Source organism: Gymnoscopelus braueri (genome assembly GCF_963280865.1).
Source record: "Gymnoscopelus braueri genome assembly, chromosome: 7".
Taxonomy (NCBI): domain Eukaryota; kingdom Metazoa; phylum Chordata; class Actinopteri; order Myctophiformes; family Myctophidae; genus Gymnoscopelus; species Gymnoscopelus braueri.
In genome coordinates this window covers 35,266,947-35,282,998 of record NC_137608.1, presented here as the reverse complement: position 1 = coordinate 35,282,998, position 16,052 = coordinate 35,266,947, and the positions used below count along the sequence as shown (strand labels likewise).

Genomic DNA, 16,052 nt, shown 5'->3' with positions numbered 1-16,052 from the left:
ACACACACACACACACACACACACACACACACACACACACACTATTCGGCACTGAGGGTAGAGGCAGAGCATCGGCAGGCACTTCTGGAAAGCAGAAGGCACTTGTGCATCAGGTGGCAGGGATGTGGGAGGTTCGGGGTGTGTGTGTGCAATGTGCATGCCTGTGATGGGGGCAGGTGAACACTGCTGCGTTTTTATGTATGTGTGTGTGTGTGTGTGTGTGTGTGTGTGTGTGTGTGTGTGTGTGTGTGTGTGTGTGTGTGTGTGTGTGTGTGTGTGTGTGTGTGAGAGCGTGCAAGCAGGTGGATGCAGGGAGGATAGAAATAAGAAAAGGACAGGGGATTAAGGAAGATGAAAGACCAATGAGGTGCTTCTTCTAAGTGAGACAAAGAATAGTAAAGCGAAGGGTTTCATTCCAAAACGCAAGTTGCCCAGGCTACATAGACCCATGTTGGGAGGGCATTATTTCGTGTACTTAATGAAATACTTTCCATACCCAACATAAATGTAAAATGTAGCCTATATTTTCCCTCATAATTAAAGTACTGTAATCTGAAGTTCTGCCTATATTGTTTTAGGATATACAAAATCAATATCAATGATCAAACTTTCAGTGCTCAAGTCAGATATTTTGTTTCTGTTTGTTTTTCCATTAACAACTAGGCTACACCTCTGCCTTGGATCATGTGACATTATTTATTCATGACCAGCAAAAAACGGATCTGATGCTCTCCTGAGTGTTTCAAGTCCATCTGTGTGTGATGTAGGCCTATATAAATTTGGCCTCTGGAGGAAAATATCTCACAGCGTGTTAATGGGTAAGTGCTTATTTGCGTAATAACAATTCATCACCTTAATTAACACATGAGTTTCACTGTGACATACTGGTCCCTAAACAAACGGAAGCAAAAGAGCTAATAAAAAAATGTGTAACATGGGATAACCTGAGGCTTAATTGGTCCCTATAAGACTAACTTACTGTACAAATTCCTCCCAAAGGACTTATGTACACTTTGTTTTGCTACAAAGCTTCAGTTAATTTGATTTGCACCCGAGGAGTCTCGTCATTAGCCCGTAATGGAAAAGGACAAGTGCTTGTGCTTGCCATGATTTGCTCAGGTAACACAGGTGCATCTCACTGTAGGCCAATCATTAAATTGCATGCAGGCAAAATTCATTTTTATTGATTGTTTTTTTTCTTCTTAACAAGCTCATAGTGAATTTTGAACACCTCCTGCAGCTATTCCACATGGACAGGTTAGATTATATTGCAAAGCAAAATATTATTATTGCAATGTCGATATCTGACGCATTTTACTTTAAGTCTGAGATGTTTTCAGGCCATGAGTCCATGACCCCCCAAAATAATCGTATTTGAACTGGGGACCCCCCACCCTGACAAGCACTTGTAATGTAGGTGTTGAGGCATAATTTCTTTTTTGACTCTGTTCCACAGATAAATATTGTGAACCTTGTGTGAGGCGTTGTGAGCTTGTAGATCAGCTAATTGTGTTTCAAATTTGTTGCCTCTTTCCTAAATTATTTGAAAATTTGACCAATGTCCTTAAATTGTCACTTTACTGTCATCTGGGGACACCCCAAAAACCATGTGGGGCCGGTACCCCCCTGGGGATCCCGACCCACATGTTGAGAACCACTGGTCTATTCGACACTATCTCGACTAATTCCAGTCGCTTGTTGCGTATGTAGAGTTAATTAGCCTACTTTTTATGGGATTCGATTAAAACGAGAGTGATGCCTGACTGTCCATATGTCACAGATGCTATATTAATTTTATGCTGCGCTCCTGTGAACCGTTAAAACTTTTTTTTCTAAATGTAAATAATGAAGAGAAATAATTGGGTCCTAATTTATTGTAATGGAAGACGCGTGTTGGATATGAATCATTATGGGGATAGTGAGGGCATTGCGGGCAATTTACATAATCACTTTTTTTAAGAGATATTAGCCACGTAATACGTATCATAATAATCTGCCTAGCAAGGCACTACTCCACATAAAAGGGTGTGCATTATCTGGTAATAGCATACTACTGTAACCGTAACGCAGTAACATCTAAATCCACGGCATAGTAGACCTATATCTGTGTGTGTGTGTGTGGGGCTGGCAGCTGGCTCCCAATCTTTCGCAAAAATACAGCTGCTACAATAGACTGCAGATCTCTCACACCAGGCAGTGTGTGGAGGGTGTCTCACTTTGATCTTTAAATACCCTCTAACGTTAAACCCCACTCGCTTGCTTTGATTTTTTTTTCCCCCTGTAAGAATAAAATGTAGACGTTCCCTTGGACTGCTCCCGTGTCTGTGTGTGTGTGTGTGCGCACAGCGGAGAGAGCGTGAACACCTATCCCTTTTCCTCCTCCACCATCTGTCCCTTTCTTCCATTTCATGTTGTTCAACCGATATCCACCCCTTCGCACACACAGCAACAGCTCCGCCGTGCCCACCACCACCACCCCGCTCCCCTCGCAGTGCGTCTGCAGCCCCAGTCCTCCTCCTAGTGCACGATGCAGACGGTCCCTAAAGCTCCCCCCTCCCCCACCAGGCAGCCTGAGCCCGAGCTCCTGTTTCACTCAAAGATGGCGTCAGCTTTGGAGCCTCTAGTCCCTGCTGGCTGCATTTTTTGGGCTTGTTGTTGTCTCCGATTCGGATGATTTTTGGCACGTTCTCCGCGGCAGCTCGACACGGAATTCCGGTGAGTAGCGGCTGGTGGGCTAGAGGACATTACACGGTTCTCCGGGCTGGCCCTCCCTAAATAAAACCCCCCGAACTGGGACCCACCAGTTCTATAGAGGCTTTCTGGGAACCGCGAGAGGTAGAGGGTACGGAGAGATGATGATGATCGCGGAGGGAAGGAGGAGGAGGGGGGCGGCACGGGGGTGGGGGGCGGTTGGATGGAGGGGGGGAGCCGAGGCCTAGCCAGCAGCGGCCTTGTCTTCTCTTGCGCACCGCAGAACAGAGGCGATACGTGGGAGGGCGGCTGGCGGAGGAAGGAAGTGAGCGAGCGAGCGAGGTGGGGAGTGTTTTGGATGGAAACAACGCCACTGCTCGGGGCCACCAGTTGTCTTTTCACCCGCTACCTGAGTCCGAGGACTGAGAAGGAGGCCGTAGTGTACCAACACAACCCAGATCGTAGGGGAAAAAACCGCCTCTGTGTGGTGTATATATATTTTTTTGCACTTGCCCCGTTAGCCTGTCTTACAGTCGTCTGATCTGAGTCTGGCAACTTGCATCGGGGAACACAAGCTCAGAAGAAGCAACTTTAGGCCACATGAGTGCTGAAAATAGCCGATTTACAAGCTCACAACGCGTAGCGATGCGACGCGTTGTGAGCTTGTAGATCTGCTATTTTCAAAAAACTCTTTATATTGTATTATGCACTTGCCCGTTAGCCCCCTTCCTACGGGCGTCTGATCTGAGTCTGCAACTTGAATGCATTGTTGCCTCCCTGTCGGAAGGCCGCGATCTTGCCATTAATTTTAACCGTGACTTTCCGGGAAATCAGATTGTTCATGGTGGCCGTTGTCGCGATTGTTGCCCGTTTTGAGAGACCGCGGGCCGCTGTGGACATGATAATGGGATCGTTGTGGCAAACGTTTGTTTCACGCTGTTTACCTTCTGGAGGGCTAGCGGCGGATATAGTAGTAACATTAGCCTGTGTGTATGACGAGGAATGCTAACGGTGAGTTGTTAGCAAGGTGTTAACGTTAGCTGGCTAAACAACAGCAGCACTTTAGCGGGAAGGGAAGGTTTTGCTGTCACATAATTGCCCGTCATATCAGTGAGAGTCAACAACAGTCCGGGGAAGGCGGCATTCGACCCGGCTTTGATTTTCAGTTGGATGTGTAAGCCAGTGTTTGCTAACAACCCGTGTTTTGACTGCATCGTGTTTATGTTAGCACGCCAGGCTAACTGGCTTAGAAGCGTTGTGGTTGTGTTTACCTCTATGCTAGGGGTTGATAGTAAAGAACATGCATTAAACGGTAAACACTAGCTACTCGTTTGAGTCGTCGTTAACCACATATTGCTGGTAAAAATGGTGTTGGTTGACAATTGTGTTTTTGCTTGTTCTGAAATGAGCAACCTTTTACATGATTTCAGACTGAGGTGGCTGTTTACAAATGGTCGTACAAGTTTAGGAATTGAAAGATGGATTGGTTTTCTGATGTACACAACATTATGGTGTGTCAGAGTATGTCCTGAACAGTCAGTAGGTGACAGACCCTGTCTGTAACCTACTTTACCTTCCAAAGAATAAAATAGGATTTATTATAATGCTGATAACTAAAGTACTACGCTAATGTTTGTGTGTGCTTGTTGTAATGTTACTGTCTCCAGTGTGCATTTTAAAGTAACCACAACACTGATACTTTCGCTTTAGCTGGTGTCTCTAGCTAACTCTCAGACAGGCTAATCTGTGTTTTGAAAGTAGATGCATGTTGTAACAGGGTCTTGTCTGATGTAGATTCTGGAGGGAACCTGCCTTGATATTTATTATGAGTTTTGTGGACAAGCATGGCTTTGTTTACATTCTGCAGTGATAACACTGGGATGGGTGGGGAGATTGTTTGTTTGTGTCTGTTTTGAAGGCATGAGTTCTTGAATTTTATTACATAGAATAGGACATGAACTCGCACTATGCACATCTGAAGTTTACCCATGCAAATAAAATGGGAGAATAACTGCATTTCACCTGAGTGAAACACTATTTTCCCCTTTTCCTGGTATTGTACACAAAAAATGAACGTACACACACACACAATTTTTGTATGAAGGTTCGCTGACCTGCTGTCTCTGTATGTGTTTTGTCCTTGTTTCTGCAGGGTGCGGCGACTGCTGAGGTGCAATCGGCATGAAGGTGATCAGGCCCGGCTGCTCCCTGGGGTGAGATAATCATTCCGTCCCAGAACCGAAAAGCTCAGGCTGCCGGAAGAGAGAGGGAGAGGAGGGAACAAGCCAATTGGGACATAAGGAAAATTATCGTGTTCACCTTGTCTTTGGAATTCACACTTTATTTTTTACTTCTACCAAACGAAAGACTACGGTCACCTCTAAAAGGCCATGGTCATTTGTTCCGTGTCACAGTGAAGATTGGCTAATTGCTATTGACAGAAGACTGACGCAACAGGTTTTATTGGGCATACCTGTGTATGTGTGTCAGTATTTTGCAACAGGCAGAGGTGGGGAAACACTTTTTTTTTTTTTCTTTGCCTAAACCATTCATATTGTGTGTGGTCCAACTACACTTAGACTCATAAAAACACCACTCTACCCCTCTGCTCTCCTCCAGGCTTCTTATTCCTGCCTGGAGAGGGTAGTGGGTAGACCACTTTTTGCTTCCTTTTTTTTGCTGGGTTGGTAGGTGGGTTGGTTTATGCTATGGTGAACTCCTCCCTGCCGTGCTTCTCATACTTAGGTTCTGAGGGACTCTCTGTGCGGCCCCAGGACAAAGGATAGTCACCAAGTGGAGGAGGGAGGAGGAGGTGAAGGAAGAGGCGGCGGCAGCGCGCTAGGGCGCAGGCCGGGCCCTTCCTTCCTTGGCCTACAGGCCAGTTTTTTCATCAACTTTTTTTTCCCTATCTATAAGTTTGTGGTCGTTGCAGTGAGACCTGCAGGGGCTACCGCGCCCACTCTTAGACTGCAGCCATGGTGAAGCTGGCTAACCCTATGTACACCCAATGGATCCTGGAGGCCATCAAGAAGGTGAAGAAGCAAAAGCAGCGGCCGTCGGAGGAACGCATTTGCAATGCCGTGTCCATGTCGCATGGCCTTGACCGCAAGACAGTTCTGGAGCAACTGGAGCTCAGTTGCAAGGATGGCACCATTCTTAAGGTCTCGAACAAGGGCGTTAACTCCTACAAGGACCCTGAAAACCCTGGGCGCCTCGCCCTACCAAAACCACGAAGTGGCATAGGTGGAGGCTCCGTAGGAGGAGGCAGTGGAGGAGGAGGAAGTGGCGGGGGAAGCTCCCACTCACACTCACACTCACACTCGGGGAAGAAGCCCGGACTGGACTGGAACAAGCTGATCAAACGCTCACTGGAGGGTCTCCATGAGGCTGGTGGCTCCAGCCTGAAGAGCATCGAGCGCTTCCTCAAGTGCCAGGCTGACGTGGCGGCCTACCTTTCAGGCAGCGGTTCCATGGGGCCTGGCCTGTTCCACCAGCAGCTAAGGGTGGCCCTGAAGAGGGCTGTTGCCCATGGCCGCGTAGCCAAGCAGGGCCCACTGTTCCACATGGTCAGCCGCAGCAGCACCCTGGATGATGGGACGGGGACAGTATCCCTGGAATCACTCCCACCTGTCCGTCTGCTGCCCCATGAGAAAGACAAGGTAATGCCTTCACGCATGCATGTGTATAAAACACATAAAACAAATGGTTAACAGACGAGCAGTGATGTATGCATACGTGACAAACATGCAGCAGTGGGCACATGCATGCAAGTGTGACAAACACAGTGCAGTAACATACAATTATGCATGTATATAAATAACATTTACAGAAATATTTGAATGCATATAAACCCATTTAGACCAGGAACACCAATATGTAACCTATACCTTTCAATCCGGGAACCCCTTTTGGTGTAGTTGTTGCTGTATACAGTATATAGCAACATTAAGTTTTGTAATGTATTTGAATAAAATCTTTAGTTTTTCAGAAAACTTAGGTCAGGATTTGCAAGCGTTTTAAGAGTCGGCCTCAGGTCTAAATGGGTTAAGCTAACACTTCACAACTAGTCACATTAATGATGTACAGAATAGTAAGTTTAGGCTAATTCACTGACTCATGATGAAACCAATTTTAGAGGTACAGTATGTCTCTGATTTGGCGGAGCGAAGCTGATCAGACAGCCATAGATGGCCCAGCTTGGCAGTTTTTCCAGTCTAAAAGCATATATCGGAATCTGAAACACTTCATTGCCAGCTAGGTGTATACACGTAATTTTACATTTATACATATGTGCAGGGACAGCCCAACGTTGAAACTCTAATGCAGTAAAGGATGACATTGCAGAGCCCTCATTTTGGCATTTGACAGCAGACAATATAGCAGTGTAATATGTAGAGGAGAGAAACAGAAATCTAAAATTAAAAACAGACACCTCACTCTCACACGGCTGCTTTTACTACAAATGAATGCAACGCTGCATGCTCTGGTGGCAACAGATGTTTTATTAGATCACAAAAATCCTGTTTAAATTACAACTGTGGCAGAGGCACACAGCACGGGTGATTTGTTTCTGAGAAACACTTGTGCTCTGTTAAAATGTTTTGAAGCGCACAAAAGAAGTGTTCAGTGTCTATCTGTAGAAATGATATGGAATCATACCAAATGTTCCCCTTAAGTGACAGGCATTCTCCTTTTCCTGAAGGTGCAGCCCAAATTTCTTTTTAGGAACTAAGGATGGGTCAGGTACACAATAGCAGATCGAAAAGCTCACAACGCGTCGTGACACATGAGCTTGTTGATCAGATATTTTCAGCGAAGATCCCTGAGGGACTCCACTCAACAACGTATGGGGGTCTTAAGTGGTTAAGTCTCTGGGGTATGTTGTTGAACCAGCCTACACAGTCCATAGCAACAATTTCACTGGCTAAAACGCTGCTATGAAATCTATAATAACTTCAAAACGACCATAACGTGAAGGGGGAAAGGCAGCTTAGTATTATATACATGATTACGTATGAACCTCACTTCTGTTTTGAAGGGCTCAGATTTTAGCAGACCGTAGCTTGTAAAGAGTCAAGACAGCTAGGAAACTACAAGGCAGTGGGAATAGTGGGAAACATTTTGAGAAAAACAGATGATTGTTTCATTTTATTTGAGGACTGTTCACCTGGTAGGCTCTGTCTATACCGATACGGTTGGCTTAACGTTAATCGCATGGCTTTTTAACGCTATTTAAGCGTTGAAGTCGATAATGCTATATACAACTCAATGATGCAGTTGTGTCCAAGGCTTCAGACATGCACTGCAATGTTATGTTAAATATGTCATACTATCTTAAACCGGCAACACTCCCAAGTGTATGTTTCCAAAAAATGGCCATCCTTATTAGGAACAAGTGCTTTTTAAATGTGAGGTTGTGGAACTCTTAATTGGACTAAAATAATACACCGATCCTCAACCCAGCTGTTGCACTCATGCAGAAATGTAAACATTTATTAATAAGTAATGACCACAATGGAATCAATACAGTTGCTCCGCAGATTCAGACTCATTGTGGCCTATTTGGCCCAGCGATTGCTGATACCACCGAGGAGGTGCTCTATGTGTTGATTCACTTATTCATGATTATGTTTCAGGAACTAAATTAAGGTTCTGAGTATATAGCAAGTAGGGTGTGTGTAGAACCCAATTGCGAGAGACGGGACAGGATGGCATGTCTGAACTATATAGATAATGGTTTTTGCTCCCATTGTTTTCAAATGACATGACTACCAAACCATTAAAAACAGCTGCCCCACCTAACCGTGTCGGAGAACCTTTTTGCCATGGACCTCTACGTAATGGCAAAAACATGCCAAACAGAAACGATAACATTCCCTGTCGTGTCTACATTCGGCAACACCACCGCTATGCAGACCTCAAACCACGAGAGACGGAGAGACAAAGTCTCTTATAGCGTACATCATATCCTGACAGAAGGCTATAGAAAGGTGTCGAAGGAGGAAGGAATGACAGCCTTTGCGTATGAGGCATAGGGTTAATTAACTGAAGAAATGTCACTCTAAAATGTGCCACAGAGTGCATTTAAATCATGGATTCCCCCCACAAAAACGCAGATAGAATCCAAAGATTGTCAAACCCTGGTTGCATCGGCCATCATGCGGCCTGTGGCCTATAAGAAAGTGATGTAATTAGAGAGGGAAAATAAACGTCAGCCACCAGTCAGATACTGTGTCTCATTCTGAGCTGTGGCTACTAAGCTTGTCGGAGCTAAAAATGCATATCCCATCTCTGCAGGTAACATTGTTTTAGACATTCTAAAAATCTGTTGAGTTGTGGCTGGGTTTGAACATGGACTGGCCATTGTGGCCTGCATATGACAACGTTGCCTCCCCAGGGGGAATAACACTATGCACAGACTTTGTTTGTGTGTGAATTAAAGCTCCCATACCATTTGTGTATGCCATGCTACCATGTCGCTCCTGAGGCATCAAAGCTGGCAACAGAGAAGATCTCATCGGAAATTCGGAATAAAGAGACTGTGTTTTTAAGGTTAAATTGCGGGTTAGGAGGACAAGAGGTCGAGAGAGAGATCAATGAACACCGATAACTAGTGTAGCATTGTGTGGCAGGCTGTGAGTGTGTCTGTGTATGCATTTTGTGGTCCAGGGTGGGCATTGTGAAACGAAGGTGAGTGGTTGCCAGGGCACTTCTCCAGTCCTTGCCTGCAGTGGAGAAGAGTGAGGAAGAGACAGAGGAGGTCAGGGTAAGAGAAGGAGGTTACCGAAGAGAATCACGTGGCTCCCAGCCTCCTGCAGGGCTGTGGACCAGCTGCAGGGCTGCTCCCTGTCAGGAGACGAAAGAAAGAAAGAAAGAGAGGGAGGGAGGGAGTTACAGAAAGAGGGAAGGAAAGAGAAAAAGGGTGAATGAGTGACGAGTAAAGGCAGAATGAGACTGAGAAAGCGAGAAGGGAGGAAGTGAGTGGGAGGCTAGAGGAAGAGGGCGGAAGGTAGAAATAGAAACGGTGAGTGGAGAGAAGGACGGGCATGGAAAGAGAGGACGGAAGGAAGAACAAAGTGAGGGAGAGAGAAAATAGGAGGTATGGGTTGGAGTTTTAGAGGCCTCGATGAACTCTGCTCTGACTGAATACTGAGTGAAAGGAAGTAAAAAATAAATATGCCCGAGTGAGTAAAAGAGCAAGTGTGAGCAACAGGGAGAGAGTGAGGGAATGATTTGGAGTGTGTGAGAGCAAGACAGAGAGTTAGAGAGCATGAAAGAGAGGGAGAAGGGTAAAGGGTAGAGAAGGACTGAGACAGTGAAAAACGGGAAGAGGCAGACATGCAGGCGACAGAGGAGCCAGGGAACACACCCACTGTTGTAACCTGATCAGAGAAAGCAGCCGTTTACTAACCTCCCCTGCTCAGGGCCATGGACACACAGATACACAACTCATGCACACATACACACAGGTTTGTAAATGATCATTACATGAACGTGAGTGTCAACCATGACTTTACTTGAAGATTTATGATGTCCCAGGTTTTATATATTGTGTACACGCACTCAGATGTGCAGACTTTAATTATGTCTGACACAGACACAATCAATTCTAAACGATTCTTTACTATACGATACATGCTGAATGATTTGTGCTACATTCACACCTAAGCAGAAGCCACATTAATAATGAACCCACAAATGCCACACATTAGCACACCCTCTGCCACACAGATGCGTGCATGCCCACAGGGGAGAATGGTTTGTAAACAAATCTTCGAGTGCCACTCACAGGCAGATGAATAACAGGCCATCATCATGTGTTGTCTTTAAGTTGCAGGCTATGAGTCAGGCACAGGCAGCAGTAGAGGGGGTCTAAAAAGTAGAAACACTTTGCAAAGCTCTGTTTTGTACTGGTCCTGGCTTTACCTGGCCGTGTTATGTGTGTGTGCCTGTGTGTATCTCACTCTATAGAAGGCCCATGTCAGGGCTCGAAATGAACTTTTTTACTTGGTAGCACTGGTGCTACCACTTTAGAAATTGAGGAGCACCAGGAAAAATGTAGGAGCACCCACCAAATGTAATCGCCCCTGTCCGTTGTGTCAATGAGTAAACTACACACTACAGGCTATTAGATTAACATCTTGAGCCACTGCAGCTCAGAGGGGAATGCATGTTAGATGGCATGGAGCGCTCGCTTTGGTTCACTCGATGTACCGTTTTGGTCGCACCACAGCAATTTGTTTGCAGTCCCAATTATATTTTTAGGTCGCACAGATTAAATTTCAGGCGCATTTTGACCAAAACGGTCGCAATGTCGAGCCCTGTATCTCAGGGTAACTAATGCAAACACACACACAGAGTAGGATTAGCCCAGAGAGCGAGTGAACAGGCAAGGCGTCACATAGGCCTGTTTAACACAGTGACCCGTTTGGCGCAGATGGTCAGTTGGTCACCACCACATAAGATTAGTAGCCATCATTTCTCCTCCCATTTCCCACCACTGTGTTCTCTGACTAAGCTACTGAACCAACAACTGGCACTGCTCATTTCATTTCTGCTGCACTGCTATAAGAAGGGAAACAGGTCTCACTAACTAAGCCTCATGTAAAGGTTCTCGATGAGCTCAAAACGTGTGCAGGAACTGAGTTTTCATTCAAATGCAGGTTGCAGCTCTGACTGGTGAAGAATTGTGACAATAATTGAAGCTGTGAAGTAGAGTATGTTGGCTTAATCTTAATTATTATGTTATAGCCTTTGGGCCTTTCTGCCTTATTTCGATGGTAAAGTGGAGAGTGGCCGGAAACGGGGAGAGGGAGAGAGGCTCAGGAATTGAACCTGCGACTCGCTGTCAGGCTACTAGGCCATCGGCCCCCCTAATACATTATCTTTAAGTACAAACGTGCTTGACAAGAACCATGGTGGTATAACTACAGAGTTGCACCCATGGTTACGTATTTTACCAGCCCTAGTTTATCACCTACGATCCAGCAGTGAGTTTCACTTCCACTTCTGTTAATGCTGCATTCGTTTATGGCATGCGTGTAGTGTGGTCTACTTTTGGCAGGACAGCCATGCATATAAACAGATAAACCCTGTTGTAGACGGCTTTATCTTTGGCCACAGCATAAAATTGGTATGAAGAGGACTGTTTTGGTTTCAAACGTTATCTTATAGTGGTTAATTTAGATCATGAGTCCTTTACTTTCTATGTTAAATGTTTTTCAAATGCCATGGCCATCCTTTGTTCCGTGTACCAGACAGAGGATACAGTTGCTGCAGTACAGCGGAGGGGATGTTGACATTTGTGTCTAGCAATTCATACATAAGCTCTAGTCCAGACCAGCTTGTAGTCTCACCTTCTGCTGGCTGTTTTGATGCTCTGAAATCTATGCAGTGAACGGGGCATTACTGTGGTCCCATCACATGTGTATGCATGTGTGTGATATTGTGTATATCTCAGTAATGGAAAGTGTGTATTTGTGTGTGTGTGATCTGTATGTCCTACAAATGATGCATGAGAGAGAGACTGGCATTGCTGACGATCACTCACAATCTCTCTTCTCGCTCTCTTTCTCTCTGTCTGACAGTCTCATCAAGGCCGTATTGCTGCACATGATTGCTGGCTGTTATGATTTACCAGAGACCACTCTTGCTGTGTGAAGGAAAAAAAAAGAAAAATCAAAACAAATGGCCAAGCACTGGCTCTGACCCTATCAGAGGGAGATTTGTGTACTCAACACCCCAATGGCTGTGTCAGAGGACTCCCATTCAAACAAGACGTCCCCTCTCCCCTGCACACCCACCACCACCACCACCACTCCCACCCTTCCATGCTCTTTCCTCTCCCCTTAATAGGAGGTCATTGCCAGGCCATGAAGGGGGAGGTAAATGGGGGAGAGAAGTCAACCAGAGGTCAGGGGTATATAGATAGCAAAGCTCATTGCCTCCCCGAGCACCCGTTAGCCGTATGAGGCTATGGCCATTAGGTGGGATGGGCCGTAGCGATCGCTCGCTGAGCCTTCGCGTGTCTGTGTGCGCGTGTGCACACGTTCGTGCATGTGTATTTGTCCATCCGTAAACATTTGTGTCTATATGTGTCTGCGTGTGCATCTACGTGTGAGAGTGAGTGAATGGTGTGTGTATATGTGTGTGTGTCCCCATCCCGTCATAGCAGAGAAGAGGGATGTTGCTGCCCTGCGTATGCCCTCTTCTCCAACAGCTGGAGTGGGGTCACCCAGAGTTCCCTCTGCCGATTTGCAGTGTCATGGTGGGGACGTGTGAAAAAAAAACCAAAACCGATACACTCAAGCATGCACACATGCTTAAGATGTATACAGCATGTTATACATTCTTATTGATACAAGCTAACACATATACACACACCTACACATGCATAAACATACACCCATACATGGACACACACATAGATATACGTGTGTGTGTTGGTGATTTCCTACCCAATGTCCCACTGACCCTCTTCAATGGTTTGGCTAATGCTGGCTGCCTGACTAATGAGACCATTGCTCTGGAATGGTAATTGAGCTGCTACATTAAGCATCCAGCCTTTATGAACCATAATGGATATATTTATCCATAGTTAATGGAGACATCTTTACTTAAGACATGTTGTGCCGCCCAACACACAGACACATTTTCTTTTGTTAGATTTTTCTTATTACACAGTAAAATCCTCAGTGTTCATTTATCCATTTGTAACTCTGAGTAACCAAATATAAACAAATGGACCTGTTATTTAACAGGCATACTCAGTCAAATTAACACTGAGGATTTGACTGTGTACCTCTGATTGGGTATAGCCAAATGTGAAGACATCAAGGATAGTCAGTCACTCAGGGGACAATGAATACCAAATCCCCCTTTTGCTGACATTTGCATTATATGCCTTAGGTGTAACCACTAAAATTGCACCGAGCTGTTGCCCGCCGAGCAAAAACGTCTGATGTTCAGCTGATTGGCCGGTCGTGATCGGTGCTCTGCTGGTCTTTCTCATACATTTTATCCTGGTTATATTTACATGCATGCACAGAAGAACACAGCGCTGCGAGACTCGCACTTTGTGCACATCATCATGCCGTCTGTGTGGAGGTTTATTCAGCGTGAGCATAATTCAGCGTGAGCAGAAACGTTTAATTGTGCACTTGAATTGCCTGGCAACCACTGGAGTGGTAACAAGAGCAATTTAAATACCTCATGCACACGTTCGCTACTTGTCATTTGATCAAAGCATCAGAGCTTTGTTTGGCTTCTAAACAGTTTGTTTATACAATGACCCAGGGTGTTGCATAATCAAAAAGAATAGATCTTCAAGCTAAGAATGCGTTAAGGTTCGACCCGTTGCATTGTAGATCTTCTCAATGTTGCCCAGAAATGACATCTTGGTGAAGTCTTAAACCAACAGTACCCTATAGACGTTATACCTACATTAAACCCCACGCAACAAAATGCTTATTGAAACATAAACAAAACAGTTTCTTCTTTCTTCAATATTTAGCACATTTTTACCAAACTAAAAATGTGTCACCTGCCTTTCTGTCTGGTAGAATAAGAATTTGAGGGCCTAGTAATGAAGTGTATTAATGATAGGCCAATATCATTTGCAAACTTCATTCATGTAATTTAAGAAATAAAAAGCAATACAGTTCTGTTACTAAATTCTTGTAGTAAAGTTGTACATTTGAAATGTTTTAATCAGTGTTTTAAACATTTCCATAAGACACATATTTTTTAGGAACAAAATTGCAGTTGGAAGAAATTGGTATCGACAAGTCAGACAAAAAATAAAAAACGTTATCAGTAATCAACCAAGAATGTTCTAAACGGTGCACCTCTAGTATCCACCCACTCTTTGCTGTTCTGTCTCTCTCCAGCTCGCTCTGTCTGTCTGTCAATGTCTTTGTCCCACAGGCTGTGTGTCTTGGTTTGACTTTGTTTCTGTTGCTCCTTCCCGCCAACAAACGTAGTTCTGCTCCATCATACTTAGCAGCCAAAGAAGAGGAATGTGTTGGAAAGCCTGTCAGGGTCAGTGCCATGCAACTGGAATGTCAAGAGAATGACTCATCTCTCTACATAGGACAATCAGGGGTCACAGAAAGGGCCCTCCACACCAAGACTGTTTAAACATTTATTCATAAATAAAATCTTAAGGTTTTTACGGTATGGCTCCTCAGAGGCGAGATGTCTAGAAGAGGGTCTGTGTGTCTGTTTCTAATCTCACAAACCACTGGACCAATCGGTGCCAAATGGCTTGTACACTCTACCACTAGGCCACAGAAGTCCCGGCTTCCACTAATCTAATTTCATGTTTTATACTTAACTTAAATATTTAACTTTATTTTTACAATGGAAGTCAAAGGGGACTCTGAACGGGCTGAAATCTTGCCAAAATCAGCCATACGTCATAGATATTATTAATTTGCCTTTAAAAAAAAAAAAGTAAAATTGCATTTTCCTTTTATACCAATACATTCACTGTCCTGCATAAACCCTTTGGCCAGTAGTGGTGCCTGAATACAGGTGTTTCCATTGGGTATCATTAGCATCGGAAGGCAACAGAGAGCAAGCAGCATGGCAGCATCTGGACATTAGCTTGCTGAGATTGCCCCACAGCCCTCAATCTCAGCCGCTTGCACCAAGAGGGAGAACCGTTAACCACCTCAGTCATGCCATCCTCACTGTGCCAGCTGCCATTCAGCATCGTACTCGCAAGTGAGTGTGATGGTTAGTGGTGTGTGTGTGTGTGCACGCGTACCGCTAACCCTCCACAACCCCCATAACCATGCAAATGGAGGCAATGTGTTGAGCAGCTGAGGGAAGTGAGGGCCTGGGGCCAGTGTGGCTCCAGTGTTTGATGCAGTGATTTAGCGTGGTTCTTCCTTGCTAACCTCGCTGTAATGAGTGGTGGGCTGGAGATGAGGGCATACTGGTTCAGCACAGGGTGTACAGCTGGCTGCTAGAGTGACAAACAACCTCAGATGTAGACTGCAAACTTAAGACTTTTTCATCTGGAGGCCAGAAGGGTCTAGTACTGTTTCTCAGTCTTTGGGGCGAGACCCTAAAGTGGGTTTTATGTTGGTGGTACAGTAAATAATAACTACATTTTTCAGGTTAGAACCACCAAATAATATTAACTGCCAAAGTGGCTGGGTGAGTGAGTACACAGCCAGAAATTATGCTTATGAAAATGTATACTGCTAGCCGCCAGAACCTCTAGTAGCCTGGCCCTCACATCTAGTAGCCTACAATATCGGCTATATATAGTATTATTACAATTATTGTGGGCATGCACATGGCTACATATTTAATGACAAACACGATGCAACAACAGAGGAAGCACAACAGAT

The 16,052-nt window shown here is 45.0% G+C and overlaps 1 protein-coding gene across 3 annotated transcripts in view; it reads left to right on the top strand.

Annotated features, from left to right (window-relative positions):
• The first annotated feature begins 2,603 nt into the window (after positions 1–2,603).
• kat6a (K(lysine) acetyltransferase 6A) overlaps positions 2,604–16,052 on the top strand; it is a 47,399-nt gene continuing 33,950 nt past the window's right edge. For 2 of the 3 annotated variants that reach the window (XM_080434220.1, XM_080434218.1), the window contains exons 1-2: positions 2,604–2,715; positions 4,844–6,350. In XM_080434220.1, coding sequence (XP_080290346.1) covers positions 5,667–6,350 — 684 coding nt within the window. In that variant the 5' untranslated portion in view covers positions 2,604–2,715; positions 4,844–5,666. Of the gene's footprint in view, positions 2,716–3,023; positions 3,153–4,843; positions 6,351–16,052 lie in introns of those variants that run through there. The other variant, XM_080434219.1, reaches the window with a different exon arrangement.